Below are 20,787 nucleotides of genomic sequence, written 5' to 3'. Positions count from 1 at the left end.
TTAACAACTAAGAGTTAAAAAACCATTAGTCTAATACACTGGTGAAAACCCTGGAACTCAAACTAATACAGGGCCCACCCCTAGAGCTTCCTAGCCTCTGTTCATGGACCAATGAAAAGTGGAAACAGGGATGGGGGAAGGAAGGACTCACTCCAGGTTGAGGGCCTCCCCTAGCTACAATGAGAACAAGACAGAAACAAGTACTGCCTATCACTGCTTAATACCCCAAAGATGTACCAACTAGTCAACTATTCTCAACCTCAGTCACAGACTAAGAATGTGACTATTATTCTATCTTTATTTCCAGACTGGCCTTCTAAGGAAATCTGTGGTGTGAGTGGAATGGAAAGGGAAAAGGCAGCCTAAGATGGGCTATTATGGAATACTAAAGGATATAAATTTTACTGAGGATGATAGACAGTAACTGCTTATAGGTAATGTGATTCTCAGAAAATATATCATCTTGTCAGTCATTACGTTTACGCATTTCCTTGACACTTGCTCAGAGTAGGCAATTTTTATGACTCCTTTTCTACCTTATACATTTTATGCCTTTATTTCTATATAAAAATTATTTAGCTTCAATTTAAGCATGTTGATAATAATCAAACCTAACAATCAGGACATTGCCAACGTAAACACAAATGCTTATAAGAAGCCTATCTATTTTATAGATATTTTCAACATGCTAATTAATAACTCCCCATTCTGTTTCTTGGGCAACTTCAATACTGTAATAGAAGAAACACTGGGTTTGAAGTTAAAAACTTATTCTATAATGCTAGCATTATCCTGATACCAGAACCATAAAAAAAGACATTATAAGAAAATTGCAGATCAAAATTTCTCATAAATATAGGTTCAAAACAAAAAGCAACAAATTTTAGCAAATGGAATCCAGCTATATTACAAATTGAGGTTTATCAAAGGAATGCAAGATTGGTTTAAGATTCAATAATCAATCAATGCAGTTCACCATATTATCAGACTAAAAAGAGAAAATCATAGATCATCTCAAAAGGTGCAGAAAAAAATCACTGCAAGAGCCAACCTCCCTTCACAATAAAACAAACTCAGCAAACTAGGAATAGAGGGGAACTTCATCAACTTGATTAAGGACATCTATGGAAAAACTACAGGTAATATTTCTTGATGGCACAAGACTGAATACTTTCCCCCTAAGATTGGGAACAAGAGAAGAAGTCTGGTCTCACCTCTTCTATTCAACATTGTACTAGAGGGTTCTAGCCAGTGCGATAGGCAAGAAAAAGAAATAAAAGGCATATAGATTAGAAAGGTAGAAATAAAATTGTCTTTATTCTCAGACAACATGACAATCTATGTAAAAAAATCTTCAGGAATCTACAAAAAAGAAATTAGAACTAATAAGTGAGTTTAGCAAAGGTGCAGGATGCAAAGCCAACGTGCAAAAATCAACTGTTTTTCTATACACTAGCAACAAGCAATCAGAATTTTTAATTTAAAAAATACCATTTACAAATAGCATAAAAAATATGAAATACTTAGGGGTAATTTCAATAAAAGCTGTACAAAACCTAACTATTAAAATCTATAAAACATTACAAAGAAAAAGTAAAGATACCTAAATAAGTCAAGAGATATACTGTGTTCATTAATCAAAAGACTTAATATAATGTTAAGATGTGAATTCTTCCCAAATTGATCCATAGCTTTAATGCAATCCTAATCAAAACCTCAGGGCTTTTTGTAGAAATTGACAAGCCGATTCTAAACTTAACATGCAAATGCAAAGAACCTAAAAAATCCAAAACAACTCTGAAAAAGAACTGATTTCAAGACTTATTGTAAAGCTACAATAATCAAGACAGTGTGATACTGGCATCAAAAAAAACCAAAAAACAAATTAATCAATGCAACAGAAAAAAAAGTTCAGAAATAGATACACATAGATACGTGGTCAATTGATTATCAATAAAAGTGCTAAGGGAAATCAGTGGAGAAAGAGTAATCTTTTCAACAAATGGTGCTAGAACAAATGAAGAGCCATAAGCAAAACAAAACAAAACAAAACCCTTGACCCTTAACTCATACAATATATAAAACTAACTACAAATGGATCATAGACCTATATTTCAGAGCGAAAACTATAAGATTTCTAGAAGAAAACATATGAGGAAAACTTACTGATCTTTGATTTGGCAAAAGATTTCTTAAAAAGGACAGAAAAGCACAAATCGTAAAAGGAAAAAAAATCAATAAATTGGACTTCAAAATTAATAACTTTTGCTCTTCAAAAGATACTCTTGGACTTCCCTGGTGGCGCAGTGGTTGAGAATCCACCTACCAATGCAGGGGACACAGGTTCGAGCCCTGGTCTGGGAAGATCCCACATGCCATGGAGCAACTAAGCCTGTGCGCCACAACTACTGAGCCTGAGCTCTAGAGCCCAATAGCCACAGCTACTGAGCCTGCGTGCCACAACTACTGAAGCCCACGCACCTAGAGCCCGTGCTCCACAACAAAGAGAAGCCACCGCAATGAGAAGCCCACACACCACAATGAAGAGTAGCCCCTGCTCGCCGCAACTAGAGAAAGCCTGCGTGCAGCAACGAAGACCCAATGCAGCCAAAAATAAATTAATTAATTAAAAAAAAAGCATGTCCCCATCTTGCCCAATTAATATCAAGCAGATGTGGGGCAAAACCATCAAAAAAAAAAAAAGATACTCTTAAGAGAATGAAAAGACAAGCCACAAAATGGGAGAATATACTTGCAAGCTACATATAAGACAAAGGACTAGTATCTACAATATATAAAGAACTCTTACCATTCAACAAGACAAGCTATAAAAAATAAGCAAAAGATTTAAACATTCATTAAAGAATATATATGGATGGCAAATAAGTACACAAAAATATCTTCAACATTAGTCATTAGGGATATGCAAATTTAAACCACAATGAGACAACACTACACTTCCACTATAATGGCTAAAATTAAAACGACTGACCATATCAAGTACTGGAGGTAATGTGAAGCAACTGGAACCCTTATAAATACAATGCTAGTGGGAATATAAAATGGCAAAACCACTTTGGGAAAGTTTAATAGTTTCTTGAAAAGTTAAGCTATAATATGACTCAGTCATTCCACTGTAGTTATTTATCCAAGAGAATCAAAAAATATGTCCACACGAAGATTTACATATGAATACTCACAGCAGCTTGATTTGTATGTAATAGCCAAAAACTGAAAACAATTCAAAAGTTCATTACTGGGTAAACAAACTGTGGTACTTCCCTTACAATAAAATACTACTGAGCAATACAAAGGAACAAAACTATTAATATATGCAACAACATCAAGAGATTTTTAAAATAATTTTCTGAGTGAAAAAAGACCAAAAAAAGATCATACTGTGTGAGTCTACTTATATGAAATTCTAGGTAATGCAAACTAATCTAAGATGACAGAGAGCAGACCGGTGGTTACCTGAGAATGAAAAAGGGAAGGGAAAAAGAAAATTTTTAAAGTAAAAAAAAGAAAAAGGAAAGAAAGAAAGAGAGGGACTTCCCTGGTGGCACAGTGGTTAAGAATCCGCCTGCCAATGCAGGGGACACGGGTTCGAGCCCTGGTCCGGGAAGAACCCACATGCCACAGAGCAACTACACCCGCGCACCACAACTACTGAGCCTGCACGCCACAACTACTGAGCCCACGTGCCACAACTACCAAAGTCCGCGCGCCTAGAGCCCGTGCTCCGCAACAAAGAGAAGCCACCACAATGAGAAGCCTGCGCACCGCAACAAAGAGTAGCCCTTGCTTGCAGCAATTAGAGAAAGCCCACACGCAGCAACGAAGACCCAACGCAGCCAAAAATAAATAAATAAATAAATAGATTAAAAAAAGAAAGAGGGAAGGAAGGAGGAGGAAAAAGGGATAAATTACAAAGGTATATAACAAAACTTCTGGACTTGATAAATAACTTTTTTAAAATTGTGGTGACTGTTTCCCAAATATATACATATATCAAAGCTTGCCACACTTTAAATAGATACAATTTATCATATGTTAATTATACCTCAATACAGCTGTAAAAACATACAGACCAAAAAAAGGCATAAAACATTCTTCATTCACTGCTCTCGGCATAAACCTGAACTCCGGGCAGAAAGGAAAAAAAGAAAAAAAAACTAAAACAGATCATCACCACCACCAGCACCACAACAAAGAAAATGTGACTTTAAGTGAAAAACTGAATCCTAGTTTTTTGCTTGGTAAAAGCGGGATAATGCATACCACTATCTCTATCTCTTTGAGTTCTTCTGAAAACCAGGTGAGACAAGGGGTGTGAAAGTGTTTTGTAAAGTACAAAATGCTATGCAAATGTACCTGTCCTTACTATAACTCATCTTGTTAGATATGGCACATCACTTCTGTCAGTTGAGATCATTTCAGATGCTGTCTTCATCATTCCATATTACTAGTCCCTGCCCCACACCCATCTCATGTCCTTGTTCAATTTAATCATCAGATCACTGTGCCTTTGTATGTCATCAACAATGATTTGAATAGGTCAAAGTCAAGAATATCTGTCATGTTCTACTAAAAGACAGTATGTGACATATTATGGGTAATATCATACCAATACTTTAATTCTATAATTATTTACATGTTTACCTGACTGTACTATTCTACCCACATTTCTCCATCTTGTCCAACAAGATATAATACTTTATTTATACTCCTTGTTCTTCTAGTCTTGCTAAAACCTCCCCAAGAGAAGAACTGAAGTTGTTCTGGCATTTTTGTTTTAATGAATCCATAACAGCTCCTAATGTTCATTACTTCCTGTGATTTAAAAAGTAAATTTTAATAACACATTCTAAAATCTTGTGCCTCATCAACATCAAGTTCACTATGTTTTGTAAGGGAGAATCCACTTTCTTCATTTTCCTTCTAGAAAAACAATTTGCCTCATCTTACACAGTTATTCAAGCATTACTTATCATCATGATCTCTCAGTATCTCTAAAAGATCAGTTATATGAGCAACTAAACTTACTAAGGCAGCTGGGTACTCCTGTACAATCAATCCCATTATCTAAGGCTTCACTTCCCTCTTATCAGGGATTATTTCCTCTTGTCTTTTCTTGTTTGAAGGTTATTTTATTTGATGAAAAATAAAAAGAGAAAGAATGAGATAGAGCGATTCTTCTTTTACTCTGTTACATCACTGATCCCATGTAATGAGCCTTTGGTCTTGCTATCAAAATATTTTTACAAAATTCTTTTGTTAGCCTTAGCACTTGTCAAGAGTTCAGGTTAGGAAACGGAGGTTTTCTAACACTATTTTTATAGACTTTAGTATCCTTTCATACTTAGGTATACTGTACTCTTCTCACAACCTTTGAGAGATCACAAAATAGCATGTATCCATTACTCTTTGTCTCCATTTTTTCCTCATTGTGTTAATTTCTGATTATATATCATGAATTTCTTTTTTTGTGTGTGTGTGGGGGGGTTACGCCACATGGCATGCAGGATCCTAGTTCCCTGATCAGGGGTTGAACCTGCGCCCCATGCAGTGGAAGCGCAGTCTTAACCACTGGACCACCAGGGAAGTCCTCATGAATTTCATTTTTGAAAACCTCAAGTTCTCAAGCCATTTTCCCAGTTATGGCCCAAGACTTGTGTCATGAGAGAGCATTTCCCTAAATATTTGTGAAATCTGATTTCCTAAAACCTCGGGCCTATTTCTGATGATTCCCCTCCCAAGCTAAAACAAACCTCAAGATGACAAATATTACATGGCTCATGACCCCTGTTACTTCTCCATCAACTATTCTACCCATTAAGAGACAAAACCATAAAGTATGATAAGTCAAGGATTTATCAGTACATTTTGAACTGAATAATATTTAGACTAGAAAGTTTATTAGTTTCTATGCTACCTTGCCTCTGAGTTTAAAACTCTGCAACTTGGCTCTTTGTCCTTTGAAAGCCTCCAATAACATTAAATTAAGAATCTGAGATTTACAACCCACAAAAGACTTGATGACTAAAATGTTTTTTTCAGAATATCCTGGCAAACCCTTCCTCATTCCCAAGAAACTCTCATAGGACCAAAAACTCTGGGTATAACACCTAAATCATTTCTGAACGAATTCCACAGGAAAAAGGTTTTACCTTACCAGATACAATTTAATTTGAAGTACACTCTCTCTGACTCTCTGTATAGTACCTCTGCCAGAACACACCAACTTCAGAAACAGGTATGTTCATCTCTGAACAGTCTTTGACCCCAAATTTCATTTAAATGCTCACTTACATTGTTTTGTAATACTCGCTAGGAACCATGACTTAAGCCTGGGACACTAGACATTAGCTGAGATTACCACCACCACCCTCTACTTATGTTTCTTTTACCTTTATTAACCTGCTAAGATTGACTATTATTCAACAAGTTTAATCTGGCATGGATTTAATGGCTTTTTATGTATAATCAGGTACACATGAGCAGAGAATTTGGGGTCCAGAGACAAATTTCATCCATTTTCAATCTTATCTTGGGCTAGTCCTGGGGACAAAAGCAGTATTCTGGCAAGACTCCAGATCCCAAGTGGGCAAAATCCCCATTGTTCTGGTGCCTCTGTAGGGCAAGACAGAGGCTGAAGTCACTATGACTACATCTGGATTAAGCCTTCAATTGTGGAATCTCTGAGAAAACAGAACCAGAGCTAAGGTCACCAGAGAAAAGGCTCAATGTCCAAGAGATCAAAGGAATGGGGGACAGAATGAGCTAAGGCCTCGGGAAAAGCATATAAGAGTATCTGAAGACTCTGATTTTCAAACTAGGCTATTTTAGTAGGAGAACCAGCTTCTCAGACACATGTGGTCTGGGAGCTTTTCAGCTGACAGATCCATCCTCAGATGCTGGGAACCAGAATCAGGTAAATAGTAGAGACTGGGTTTAAAGCAGGACAGATAAATTGGCATAGGATGAAGCCCTAGGCATTGAAATTTTTAAACTCCCCAGTGACTCTAATGTGTACCCACGGTTGAGAACCATGGAGTTTGTGAGAATATATAACCATTTCCTTCATAATGTCAGCAAGTCAAATAACTTAAAATATAAGTTTAAGTAGTTAAAACACTTAATGGACAACTAGGTCAAACATTCACATCAATTCTTAAATTTCACGTTCTAAACAAGTTCTGATACGCTTAAAAAGAGGCAAAAAATGTTAGACCATACACCTGATTAAAACTTGAGGGCAGTGGAATGCCCTTCACTCAGCATTCCTTCATTATAAATTAGAATGCAAATTAAGACCATGACATTGTAGGAGGCTGATAAGCACCAACAGCCAGTCTTTTATATGCCAAAGATCAATTTTACAAACCAACTCTGGCTCAGCAGAGAGTTTGATATTGTATTTGAATAATTAGTAATTATTAAATTATCTAAAGGCAAGTTACAGTGAATATTAACATTTAAAACCCCATTTACACAGTGGTAAAATTTATAATTTTAGTGAAACAAAGCATATAATTTTCACCACATCAAATTCAAAACTTTATGATGAAAATTATAACAGAACCAGAATTTTAATTTTTAAAACATTATGAAAGTAATTAATTCAGTAGATCATCTTTAAGAAGTAACTTGAATCTCTCTATATACTTCCTGATGGCCTGGAACTACTATGAAGCAAATTCTTTTCCAGTTAATTAATGAATGTAATTAATTACTTTACCCTTTCCTAACCTTTATCAGTTACTTTGCAAAAACAAAAAACAAAAGCTTTCAATTTTGAAGCAATCTGCAAAATATTCCTAAACAAAAAATATTAAAGACTTAGTAAAAATATACATGCAAGGTGCCTTTGAAAAACCTGGACTGTAAAACAACCAATCATCTGGAATTTCTGTGAAACCATTCAATAACTCCCATACGATGGAAAGAAAGCCAAAACGATTAAAATTCAGATGGAGATATGGGTTCCAGTTACAGTTCTGCCGTTAACTATCTGTATGACCTTAACCAAGTTAACTGCCTCTCTGAAAAGCAGTAACCACCTTCCAACTCGCATACATACATGTACATGTGTGTGCAAGTTTGCAAAGTGTACATAGACTAAAGTCTACTCCAGGCCTAAAGTTGTTTCTAGTAAAAAGACAACAGGGAGAATCTGAAGACTGTGAGTTAACTGTGTAAAGTGCCAGTATTTCTGTGCTTTAGCTTTAATATATTTAAATAATCTAAAACATTTCAAACTCTGTGATAACAGGTAAGATATGAGATAGGATTTTAGTATCTATAGCACATATATTATCAATATTAATACAGATGCTTTCATAAGGTTCTAAAAATAGTACACTATTACCAAAAAAAACACAAAATGTTGTGGAGAGTCTTCACTTCCTACCACTGCACTCACCTACCACATTAAAACACCCATGTTGCTTGTGTGTCATCATTCTTCTAAAATATACTCACCAGTTTATCCCTAGCTGTTCTTTCACTTTATTGGTTGACAGAATCAAGAAAAAATGTTCTTTACCTAACTTTCCAGGACTGGGTAGGGACTGGCTGCAAATAGCAGAACTCCTAGTTAAGAGGTTCTCTGGAGAGACAGCAGGCCTCACATTAGAGAATGCTTACACTCTTTTAGTTTAAAGGTAAGATGCAAGCAACTCACCATTGTTCCAAAAGGAATGGCTCTCGAAGCATGGTAATAAATGGCTATAAAATTGATGAAGAAGGCAGTGCCACACACCATAGCTGGGATGAGGAATGCACCAATGAACATCTGCTTTATCCATCTCCTTCCTGAAAGAAAAGGGAAACTATAATAATCAGAGAACTAGGTAGACAGACAGACATATATTAATGTTTAAAAGGTGGTTATTTAGTACCAAATTATCTAAAATTTTAATGTAAAGAACTTAAATTTGACAACCTAATAGCTGTTTCAAAACAACAGCTAATGAAGACCAGTCCAACTATTCAAGTATGTCTAGTGGAAACACGCTTTTGATGTGGGTGTACCGGAAAAGGGTAATGAACTATGGTAAAATATTCTGGTGTTTTGTCCTGATTCTGCCACTGAACCGCTGTGAACGTTGGTAAACCACTCAATCTTTCTGGGCTACAAGTTGGCCTAGAAAGGTGTTATCAAACACCTAGGTGTTACTTGGAGTTCTGGAGCTTCTAAGAGGTGCCCATGAAGTCACCGGTAAAGGAAGGGCCCAGGTCCTCCAGCCCTGCTTCAACAGAACAAGTTCATTTTCAACAGTTTCACACATTATAGTTTCATATATGCCCTCATTTGAAAAGAGGGTTACATTGCTTTAAACAAACAACAAACAAACAAAGTTTAAAAACCCCTGGGTTAACGTTCCCTAAATTTACTCTTAGCTCTATGATTATAAACATATATTTAAATTCATTTCTATGTTTCAAAAGGAAAAATCAATAGAATGTGTTTCATGAGCTTCCTCTCAGCAATTAGAACTAAATATTTATAAGTTTTACTATTTCTTTGAACCTCTTTGTATTGCCAAAATTCTATTTACTGAGAATCTATTATTTAAATAACCCAAGGAAAGAATTTTTAAACTATGTAATCAAAAATTTTTTAATCAAGTTCATAATGACCAGAAGCACAACAGGAGCTAGCTTTCTAACCCAGCAGAGCACATGAGCAAGCACACCTCCGGGACACATCTTCATACTGCTCAGGAACGTAATGTAAAGATTTAACATGGGATCACTATTAAAGTTCAGCCCCACAACCATAAGCAACAGGACCCAAACAGAAAGTGCTACAAGAAAAACAAGCAATATCCTAACTTTTATTTTCTTCTATATAAAGTTCTTTTCAAACATCTGTCTCATAGAATTACTACCCCAGATCTTGACATTCTTGCAGAAAAACTCCTTGATTCTGAACTTTTGCCTCTATTTAATTTCTTTCTCAGGTACGTTTCAAGAACCCCTCCTTGCTAAACTAATAATACTCAGCATTTGAACAAAGCAAAAAGGGTAAGAACTAATTAAAATGATTATTTCTCTTATTAAATTCCAACTCTTTCCTAGCATTCTCTTTTCCTGCACTTTCCATTATCTTCTCAGATTCAGACACGGGTTAATAAATTCTATATTCAGCTATATTCAACTCTCTCTTTCTCCCTTTCCCTCCAACAGTCAAAAAGAATCCCACGGGGCTTCCCTGGTGGCGCAGTGGTTGAGAGTTCGCCTGCCAATGCAGGGGACACGGGTTTGTGCCCCGGTCCGGGAAGATCCCACATGCTGCGGAGGGGCTGGGCCCGTGAGCCATGGCCGCTGAGCCTGCGCGTCCGGAGCCTGTGCTCCACAATGGGAGAGGCCACAACAGTGAGAGGCCCGCGTACGGCAAAAAAAAAAAAAAAAAGAATCCCACATACGTTCCACTGGGTACAATCAGTGGCCCAGGCATCTGCATTGTGCTTCCTACTGCTCCTCAACACCCTTGGAGACTCTGGTCTTTAGATTGGGTCTAGAGCACTATCCAGTGCACTGAGGACAGTATGAAGTCTTTGAGCTCCACTGTAGTTCAGATCCTGAGATAACCTGAAGAATCCTTGATTCTCTGGGCTGACCTCTATATTCACCTGGTTTTAGGGATCGCTCAGACAAAATATCAGGACATGATCAGACCTCCTCAGGGCACTGTCAATCAGAAAATAACCTTTAGATTATTCCTGGTAAGATTTGATACTCCTAGGCTTAGGTCTGAACTCTGTCAACTTTCAAGAACAAGTATAGTAAAGTTTGGTTGGGTGTTCTTAACTTGCAATTGGACTAAAAGCAAATTTATGATGAATAAATTTCCTGTTTTGAGTAATCTGTTTCTGCTGTGGAGACTTTTTTGGAGGTCATAAACTGTACAATTCTTAGCCTAACTAGTTTTCAGGTTAAATTCAAAGTAGGAGTTACCTTAGGCATCCTTATTTCCTCAGGATGGTAGACCTGTGTGCTAAGACTCATTTCCCATATCTAGACGTAGAACAGAGAAACTGAACAGCTAACTAAAATAGTCAGGAATCTGCAATGATACTCCCTCAGGCAATCCAGAGAACTCTCTCTGCTGAAGGTATACACCACATTAAGTCTGGTAGGACCAATTTTTTAAAAAGCCATGGTAAACCAGGATATCCTGAGGGAATTTTAAATGCTCTGAGCTCCTATAGACGATATGTCTAGTCTACTAAAAGAAGGCAGGATTCCCTAATGACGACACTGCTTAGGATGGGCTGGGAAAATCACACTAAGAAATCTCTATCCTTAGGAATATAATTTTAATGTCTTTCAACAACCCGTCATTCATAAACTAAAATATGCTAATCTACTACTTTTAGCACGTTTCTGACTCCAAACAATTACAGGGGAAAAAAAGGAACTTAAAAACCCTGAATGCCATCACAGCAAGAAACACCAAGGCGCAGTGTCCTCGTATCATCCATGTATACCCCGTCATTTCCAGGTCACAATAATAAAGAAGCAAGGGGGTATTCAAGATGAAGCTCTCTTAGCAAAAGATTGTGACAGAAAATCTTTGTGCATGTCCTTTGATAAGTATTTAAGAGTCAACAGAAGTAAACAGATTTCCTTCCTATGCTCTTTCACTGTCCAGACATTTATCCATAAACCATGAAACATGCCTTTACATTCGGCTATGAAGCTATATATTCTATGTGGAAACATCCCATGGAGCACTACTAGGGAACTAGGCACCTGAAAGCAAAATAGTATCAATAACTTAAATACACTCTCTCCTACATGTTCCTCAGGGCTAATTCACAGTGGACAATGGAGAAATCTATTCATTATTCATAATTTTAGGAAATAAAATGCAAGGATTCCATAAAAGCAAATTAGAACATATAATAGGTATGGTGGAGATTATGTGAAATGGGATAACAAAGGACTTTACAATGGCTGTCCTGCACATTTTAAATTCCATATACCTCACAGTGTAATATTAGCATCTATAATTAAAAATACAAAGCAGTAACTCATAAATTACCTCCTTGTCTAGCATACAGACTTCCTCCAAAATAACCATTCACTGGAGATGTAGCAGCATAGACAAATATGGCTGTACTGAGCATTGACCCCCTCCTAAAAAGGCAAAACAACACATATGATAAACTAAAACCAACGATTTAAAGAAAATATCATATAGCCTATCACATTAACATTAGTTTAATTTCAAAAATAAATTTAGCAGGAACACAAAAGTATCCTTCTGGACTGCAAAGGACCTCAAAAGGTCGCCTAGTGAAAGAATTTCTAGTTAAAATTGCACTTAAATAATAACAGACTGATCCTCATTCTTTTTCAATTTGAAGTTAAATTTCATAATATTCTAAACAAATATTTCACATTTCTTTGGCAAACATATTAGAAGCTGGCACTAAAACTGTTTTGCAACCCTGTGAACCAATCAAATCATATGGAAAAGGATATTCATCTGTTAAGAAAAATAATTAGAATATTCCTCTATATAATTTAACTGCTGGAGATTCTTGCCTGCTGATAGAAATAAAATGGAAGTACTATAACCTATATTATTGCTATTACTTTAAATGGTATAATAGTGAGACTTTTCCTATTTAGTTTCCTTTACATTAACTCAGATCAACAATTTCTAACCTCCTCTTCCAATAATATCTAAGCAATTCAGACCAACTCTCCTATTAAATAAAACTGGACAAAATATTTTAAATGCCATAATATAGAAATGTACTTAACTCACTAAAAATAAAGATCATTTCTGAAACTCACCACAACTAGGAAGGTAAAAGACTATAGATAGAAAATATAACCTTGTCAGTTTGAGATAAATACTATTTAAAATAGAATTTACAAGAGTATCACACTAATGTGTACACTGGAAGGATACACAACTTTCAAAAATTAACCACCTTCTGGATAATAATTATTATTCCATCCCATTGTCCACCTACAAAGGAATCATACAGTCTTGAAACATGTACCACTCTTCCGTTCAAACAATTATGTTCCACTTCTTAAAGAAGATACATAAGTTAAAACACTGCAATGTTTAATAACACCAATATATAGCTAAATACAAGTGTCGCATAATATAAAAGTCTGTCATTCCCATGTTTAGAAGACTGTGGGTCTCTTAAAATCAATCAGTTTAAAAACCAGATTTGCCCACAGCCAACATCATTCTCAATGATGAAAAACTGAAACCATATCCTCTAAGACCAGGAACAAGATAAGGCTGTCCACTCTCACCACTGTTATTCAACATAGTTTTGGAAGTTTTAGCCACAGCAATCAGAGAAGAAAAAGAAATAAAAGGAATCCAAATCGGAAAAGAAGAAGTTAGGTTGTCACCGTTTGCAGATGACATGATACTATATATAGAGAATCCTAAAGATGCTACCAGAAAACTACTAGAGCTAATCAATGAATCTGATAAAGAAGCAGGATACAAAATTAACACACAGAAATCTCCTGCACTCCTATACAATAAGGATGAAAACTCTGAAAGAGAAATTAAGGAAACACTCTCATTTGCCATTGCAACAAAAAGAATAAAATACCTAGGAATAAACCTACCTAAGGAGACAAAAGAGCTGTATGCAGAAAACTATTAGACACTGATGAAAGAAATTAAAGATGATACAAATAGATGGAGAGATATACCATGTTCTTGGATTGGAAAAATGAACATTGTGAAAATGACTATATTACCCAAAGCAATCTACAGATTCAATGCAATCCCTATCAAACTACCAATGGCATTTTTCAGAGAACTAGAACAAAAAATTTCACAATTTGTATGGAAACACAAAAAACCCCGAATAGCCAAAGCAATCTTGAGAAAGAAAAACAGAGCTGGAGGAATCAGGCTCCCGGACTTCAGACTATACTACAAAGCTACAGTCCTCAAGACAGTATGGTACTGGCCCAAAACAGAAATATAGATCAATGGAACAGGATAGAAAGCCCAGAGATAAACCCACACCCATAAGGTCACCTTATTTTTGATAAAGGAGACAAGAATATACAATGGAGAAAAGACAGCCTCTTCAATAAGTGGTGCTGGGAAAACTGGGCAGCTACATGTAAAAGAATGAAATTAGAACACTCCCTAACACCATACACAAAAATAAACTCAAAATGGATTAAAGACCTAAACGTAAGGCCAGACAGTATAAAACTCTTAGAGGAAAACATCGGCAGAACACTCTGTGACATAAATCACAGCAAGATCCGTTTTGACCCACTTCCTAGAGGAATGGAAATAAAAACAAAAATAAACAAATGGGACCTAATGAAACTTAAAAGCTTTTGTACAGCAAAGGAAATCATAAACAAGACGAAAAGACAACCCTCAGAATGGGAGAAAATATTTGCAAATGAAGCAACTGACAAAGGATTAATCTCCAAAATCTACAAGCAGCTCATGCAGCTCAGTATCAAAAAAACAAACAACCCAATCCAAAAATGGGCAGAAGACCTAAGTAGACATTTCTCCAGAGAAAATATACAGACTGCCAACAAACACATGAAAGAATGCTCAACATCACTAACCATTAGAAAAATGTAAATCAAAACTACAATGAGGTATCACCTTACACCAGTCACAATGGCCATCATCAAAAAATCTACAAACAATAAATGCTGTAGAGGGTGTGGAGAAAAGGGAACCCTCCTGTACTGTTGGTGGGAATGTAAATTGATACAGCCACTATGGAGAACAGTATGGAGGTTCCTTAAAAGACTAAAAACAGAACTACCATATGACCCAGCAACCCCACTACTGGGCATATACCCTGAGAAAACCATAATTCAGAAAGAGTCATGTACCACAATGTTCATTGCAGCTCTATTTACAATAGCCAGGACATGGAAGCAACTTAAGTGTCCACCGACAGATGAATGGATAAAGAAGATGTGGCACATATATACAATGGAATATTACTCAGCCATAAAAAGAAACAAAATTGAACTAATCGTAGTGAGGTGGATGGACCCAGAGACTGTCATACAGAGTGAAGTAAATCAGAAGAAGAAAAATAAATACCATATGCTAACACATATATATGGACTCTTAAAAAAAAATGGTTCTGAAGAAACTGGGGGCAGGACAGGAATAAAGATGCAGACGTAGAGAGTGGACTTGAGGACACACGGAGGGGGAAGGGTAAGCTGGGATGAAGTGAGAGAGTGGCACGGACTTATATATACTACCAAATGCAAGATAGATAGTTAGTGGGAAGCAGCCACATAGCACAGGGAGATAAGCTCAGAGCTTTGTGACCACCTAGAAGGGTGGGATAGGGAGGGTGGAAGGGAGACGCAAGAGGGAGGAGATATGGGGATATATGTATATGTATAGCTGAATCACTATGTTATAAAGCAGAAACTAACACACCATTGTAAAGCAATTATACTCCAATAAAGATGTTAAAAATTAAATAAACAAATAATTAATTAAAACCAGATTTGTTTTTTCAAGTATCCAATTAAACACTGCAGGTACTAACTTATTTCTTCCAGACTATCATTAACAAATTGATCCATTCTGTTTATAACTGGGTGTGTGACCACTGACAGAGAGTTCAAAAACGCTGCTCATGTGACTGAGAGTCCACAATGACTACCAGCGGGTTAAGTTTGTAGTCCCCAGAGACATTTCCACTAAACGGAAATGTGAGTATATAAGTTACAGTTTTAAAAATCAGACATACCCTTGCACCTCTTTGTTCATAAATATTCTGTGGGTATTTTACACCCAAAATAGACCATTTTCATCTACACTGAAAAAATCTGCTGAAGTAGGGAACTGTCCTCCTTGTTCATCTCTCCAAGACTGGGGGTGGGGGGAAGAGGGTGATATCTAAGTAGCTGCTTCACCTACACTTGCCATCTCACCACTGCAAAGCAAGTTTCAGCACAGCAGCTGCATTTTACCAGACTTACCCATACCTTCTCAAACACCATATGCCTTCTCAAGGGTTAATATCACACTAACCTGCATCCCTACATTGATGTTGATCCTCTACCTATCTAAATATTTTTTTCTTCCCTGATTGCTATGACCATCATTGAGCAAAGTAATTTTCACATGTTACATTATCTGTTTTTTATCCTCTAGAATCCTTTAGATTCCTACTCTGGAGTGAGTCTTACAAATTTTATGTGCAAGTTTTTCATTTTCTCACCGTTTTGTATTTTTACTATCTCTATCTTCACTTCTACAGCCCAGAAAATTAAGAGACACATTCTGGAGTAAGAGTGCCTAGGTTCAAATCCCAGCTTACTAACACCCTTTACTAATAGCTGTGTGATCTTACTCAAATTACTTAACCTCCCTGAGCTTTACTCTTCTCATCTGTGGGATGCAGATAAAAATAGTCCCTTTACGGGGCTGACGTGAGGATTAAATGAGCTAATGAGCATAAAGCTCCTAACACGGAACCTCAATAATGTTAGTCATTTTGATATCATAATAATACTGATATCATATCATAATAATACTGATATCATAATAATACTCACAGCTGTAGTACTTACCATGTAAATGATTAATTATGTTCACTTCAAATAAGCACTACGTAGAACAACTATCAATAATAATGACAGGCTAAAATAACAATGCATGACTTGCCTACTAATACCATCTATTAGATGCGGTTTCTTATTTCTAAAAGCTGAAGGTCTATAAGCAGAACAGCTTCGGAATTAAAAAATGAATTTCCAACGCTGTAACCCTAACGTTTCAGAAGGAACAAAGCAAAAACTTGGATTCTAGGAGAGGTTACCCACTACTAACTTATAAGACTGTGACTTCTCCAAAGAAGACATACAGATGGCCAAGCAGCACATGAAAAGCTGCTCAACATCACTAATCATTAGAGAAATGCAAATCAAAACTACAATGAGGTATCACCTCACACCAGTTAGAATGGGCATCATCAGAAAATCTACAAACAACAAATGCTGGAGGGCGTGTAGAGAAAAGGGAACCCTCTTGCACTGCTGGTGGGAATGTAAATTGATACAGCCACTATGGAGAACAGTATGGAGGTTCCTTAAAAAACTAAAAATAGAAGTACCATATGACCCAGCATGCCACTACTGGGCATATACCCAGAGAAAACCGTAATTCAAAAAGAATTACTACCCCAATGTTCATTGCAGCACTATTTACAATAGCCAGGTCATGGAAGCAACCTAAATGCCCACTGACAGACGAATGGATAAAGAAGATGTGGTACATATATACAATGGAATATTACTCAGCCACAAAAAGGAACAAAATGGGGTCATTCGTAGAGACATGGATGGGTCTAGAGACTGTCATACAGAGTGAAGTAAGTCAGAGAGAGAACAACAAATATCGTATATTAACACATATATGTGGAACCTAGAAAAATGGCACAGATGAACCAGTTTGCAGGGCAGAAATAGAGACACAGATGTAGAGAACAAACTTCTGGACACCAAGGGGGGAAAGTGGCGGGGGGTGGTGATGGTGGTGGGCTGAATTGGGAGACTGGGATTAACATATACACACTAATATGTATAAAATGGGTAACTAATAAGCACGTGCTGTATAAAAAATAAATAAAATTCAAGAAAAAAAAAGACTGTGAGTATACAGTCAGTGTCAATTCCGTAGTGATGCAGTTAATCCAGTATTTAATGTAAAGCATGACTTCTTGAAAGATTTGAAATGCTTTTCTTGAATTTGGGATTTCATTTGAAATATATTATATCCTAAAATAAGAACTACCTACCAGAACACTGAAGTTTAGGTTTTGGCCAATTATTTTAAGGTTCATGCGGTAAATAAATTACAAAGGTTATATTAAAGAAATATGACAGAAACTACAGAGAAATAACTTTGTTGATTAATACACATTCACTGCAGTTCAACAAGCCCTGATTGAGTACCCTGCATATACGAAGTTCTTGAGGTACTCTCAGAATGCAAAGATAAGACCCAGTCCTTGCTCTCAAGGAGCTTACTGTCCAGTGGAAAAAACAGCAAGTTAATATAGTTAAATATGTAATATACAGCTAAAGAGCCATGCTTTCAGCAAAACAATTTACTGCTTGTCCACCAAATGCCAAGCATATTTAAGCAAGAAGGCATCATGAACTGAAACAGAGGTACGAGATGTAACTGGGGACAAGTATCATTCTGACTGAGGACTTAATGGGGTGGCATCTATACCCCAGGCTCAGAGCATGTTTGCTTTGCTGAGGTCATGGTTCTCTGAGCACAAGGTTATAGTGCTACTAAATAGGGACTTGAGATCTTGGTGAATGTACAACTTTTTCTTATGATCCAAAGGCCTCACATCAAGAATTTCTTGCAGGACATCTCTGGTGGTGCAGTGGTTAAGAATCCACCTGCCAATGCAGGGGGCACGGGTTCGAGCCCTGGTCTGGGAAGATCTCACACGCCGCGGAGCAATTAAGCCCATGCACCACAACTACTGAGCCTGTACTCTAGAGCCCACGAGCCACAACTACTGAGCCCGTCTGCCACAACTACTGAAGCCCACGTGCCTAGAGTCCATGCTCTGCAACAAGAGAAGCCACTGCAGTGAGAAGCCCACGCACCGCGATGAAGGGTAGCCCCCACTCACTGCAACTAGAGAAAGCCGCGTGCAGCAACAAAGACCCAACGCATCCAAAAATAAATGAATTTATCAAAGAAAAAGAATTTCTTGCAACTGGTTCTGTTTTCAAAGAAAAAATGTACCAGAAAACCATGTAAAGATAGGATAAGAAGTCATTCAATTATTTTTCTAACCTCATGTGCCTTTTCCACCACTCTTTTTACTGTTATTTACAATGCTTTCTTCTGTCTGTAGAGTCTACAAATTTTGGAGGCAGATGTGAAGTACTAACGCAGTAAATGTGTAATCCTTGTGCGTTTCTTATAAAGATCTAATTGGATCTTCAGATTTCAAAAAAGTGCCTATTCACTTTGTCAAACAACTCTGATTTGTAACTAATTCTGCTCATACCTCTAATGGAATATAACCTTTATAACCAACCAAAATGTTCAGTAAGGTTAATAATTTTAGGATATAACAGAAAAATATACTTACAGCTAAAGAATACTGCTCATTATTTATTTGCAATAATGATATTTAGGCTATTTAAATTCTAAGATAATTGAAATCAGCAAGTATTTAATTATGATTGACTTAAAGGTTCCAATTATTAAAACTGTTCAAGAACAACAAAAAAGTAATAAAGTTAAGCACATGAACTTACTCTGTATACAAATCTTCTATCATTGCAACAATAATAACAATGAGAGACACAGCAAATATCTGACATCCAGAACCAATGAGAGAGGAAAATATCAGCGGGTGACTTGATGGTCTAAATACATCTCCATGCACCTGCTTCCATCCATACTCATCTCCTAGGTCTCTATCCTATATACATATATATGTTGAGAGAAAAGAAAATAATTCAGAATGAAATTAAAATACATAAAATAGGTAAAAATTTACAATTACAGTCGTAAGTTCCCTCACTACAAACTTAAAGGTATTAAAAGGGTTTCAAAATATCAAGAAAAGACATTTGTTCAAATTTAAAATAATTTCTGCCTTAATAACTTATAATGTTAAAGTGCTGTAATATTACTGAGGCTCAGGAAGATGGATCCTGGTTGTACTCAGAGAATCTCAAAGAATGGAAGAAGAAAAGGTCTAGGTGCAAAAAGAAATGGTCAAACTGGGAGAAAAGCCCAATGGCTCTCTGAATGTTACTTTCAGACACTACTCTTGACCTTTACGTCATGACTAAGGCTCACATATGAGTGGGGGCCAGGTGGAGAGCAAAACTGAAGAAGATTAAAACCAGTACTAGAGGGCTTCCCTGATGGCGCAGTGGTTGGGCGTCCGCTGGCCGATGCGGGGGGCGCAGGTTCGTGCCCCGGTCCGGGAGGATCCCGCGTGCCGCGGAGCGGCTGAGCCCATGGGCCATGGCCACTGGGCCTGTGCGTCCAGAGCCTGTGCTCCACGGCGGGAGAGGCCACAGCAGTGAGAGGCCCGCATACCGCAAAAAAAAAAACAAAAAAAAACCAGTACTAGATGCCCTAGCAATGCAGAAATCTCCCTTATAGCCTGGAGCCTAAGAAAATACACAGGGAATATATCAAATAGTTAAATATCATTTAACTGTCTATAGCATTTTTTAAAAAGGATGCAATTTTGCCTTTTCAACCCAAGTAAGCAAATATCCAAAACACTGTTTCTTAAGAAATATCAGTCCCTCAAGATAATCTTTGTGGTTTTTTTGGCCTTGGCGGGGGGTGGGGGGGTCCTGGTCAGCTATGTTTGAGAAACACCAAATATTTCATCTACCCTCTGATACTTCACAATACACATGAGCATATTAAAATTTTAATTTGTTTAACTGTTTTCCAAACTTATTTAATGATGGAGCATATCTACACAGACTAGCCATTAACAACTGAATCACTCTGCTGTACGCTTGAAACCAACACAACATTATAAATTAACCACACTTCAATTAGAAAAAAAAAAAGAATAGCCATTAACATTCCCTGGCAGTCCAGTGGTTAGGACTCCAAGCTTTCACTGCTGAGGGCACGGGTTCAATCCCTGGTCAAGGACTAAGATCCTGCAAGCCACACAGTGCAGCCAAAAAAATTAAAAACAAAAAAACACCACTTTTCCTCATTTACGACACTGTTCAACAATTTAGTAAAAATAATTT

General features: G+C 36.9%; 1 protein-coding gene across 1 annotated transcript in view; it reads right to left on the bottom strand.

Moving 5' to 3' along the window:
• The window catches only part of TM9SF3 (transmembrane 9 superfamily member 3), a 77,105-nt gene that overhangs the window by 27,292 nt on the left and 29,026 nt on the right, over nt 1-20,787 (bottom strand). Inside the window, exons 7-9 of the mRNA XM_019939713.3 lie at nt 19,309-19,475; nt 12,056-12,150; nt 8,687-8,817 (exon numbers count right to left, since the gene is read on the bottom strand). Coding sequence (XP_019795272.1) covers nt 8,687-8,817; nt 12,056-12,150; nt 19,309-19,475 — 393 coding nt within the window. The remainder of the gene's footprint in view (nt 1-8,686; nt 8,818-12,055; nt 12,151-19,308; nt 19,476-20,787) is intronic.

This window comes from Tursiops truncatus, chromosome 16 (genome assembly GCF_011762595.2).
Source record: "Tursiops truncatus isolate mTurTru1 chromosome 16, mTurTru1.mat.Y, whole genome shotgun sequence".
Taxonomy (NCBI): Eukaryota; Metazoa; Chordata; class Mammalia; order Artiodactyla; family Delphinidae; genus Tursiops; species Tursiops truncatus.
This window is presented reverse-complemented; position numbering and strand designations above follow the sequence as displayed.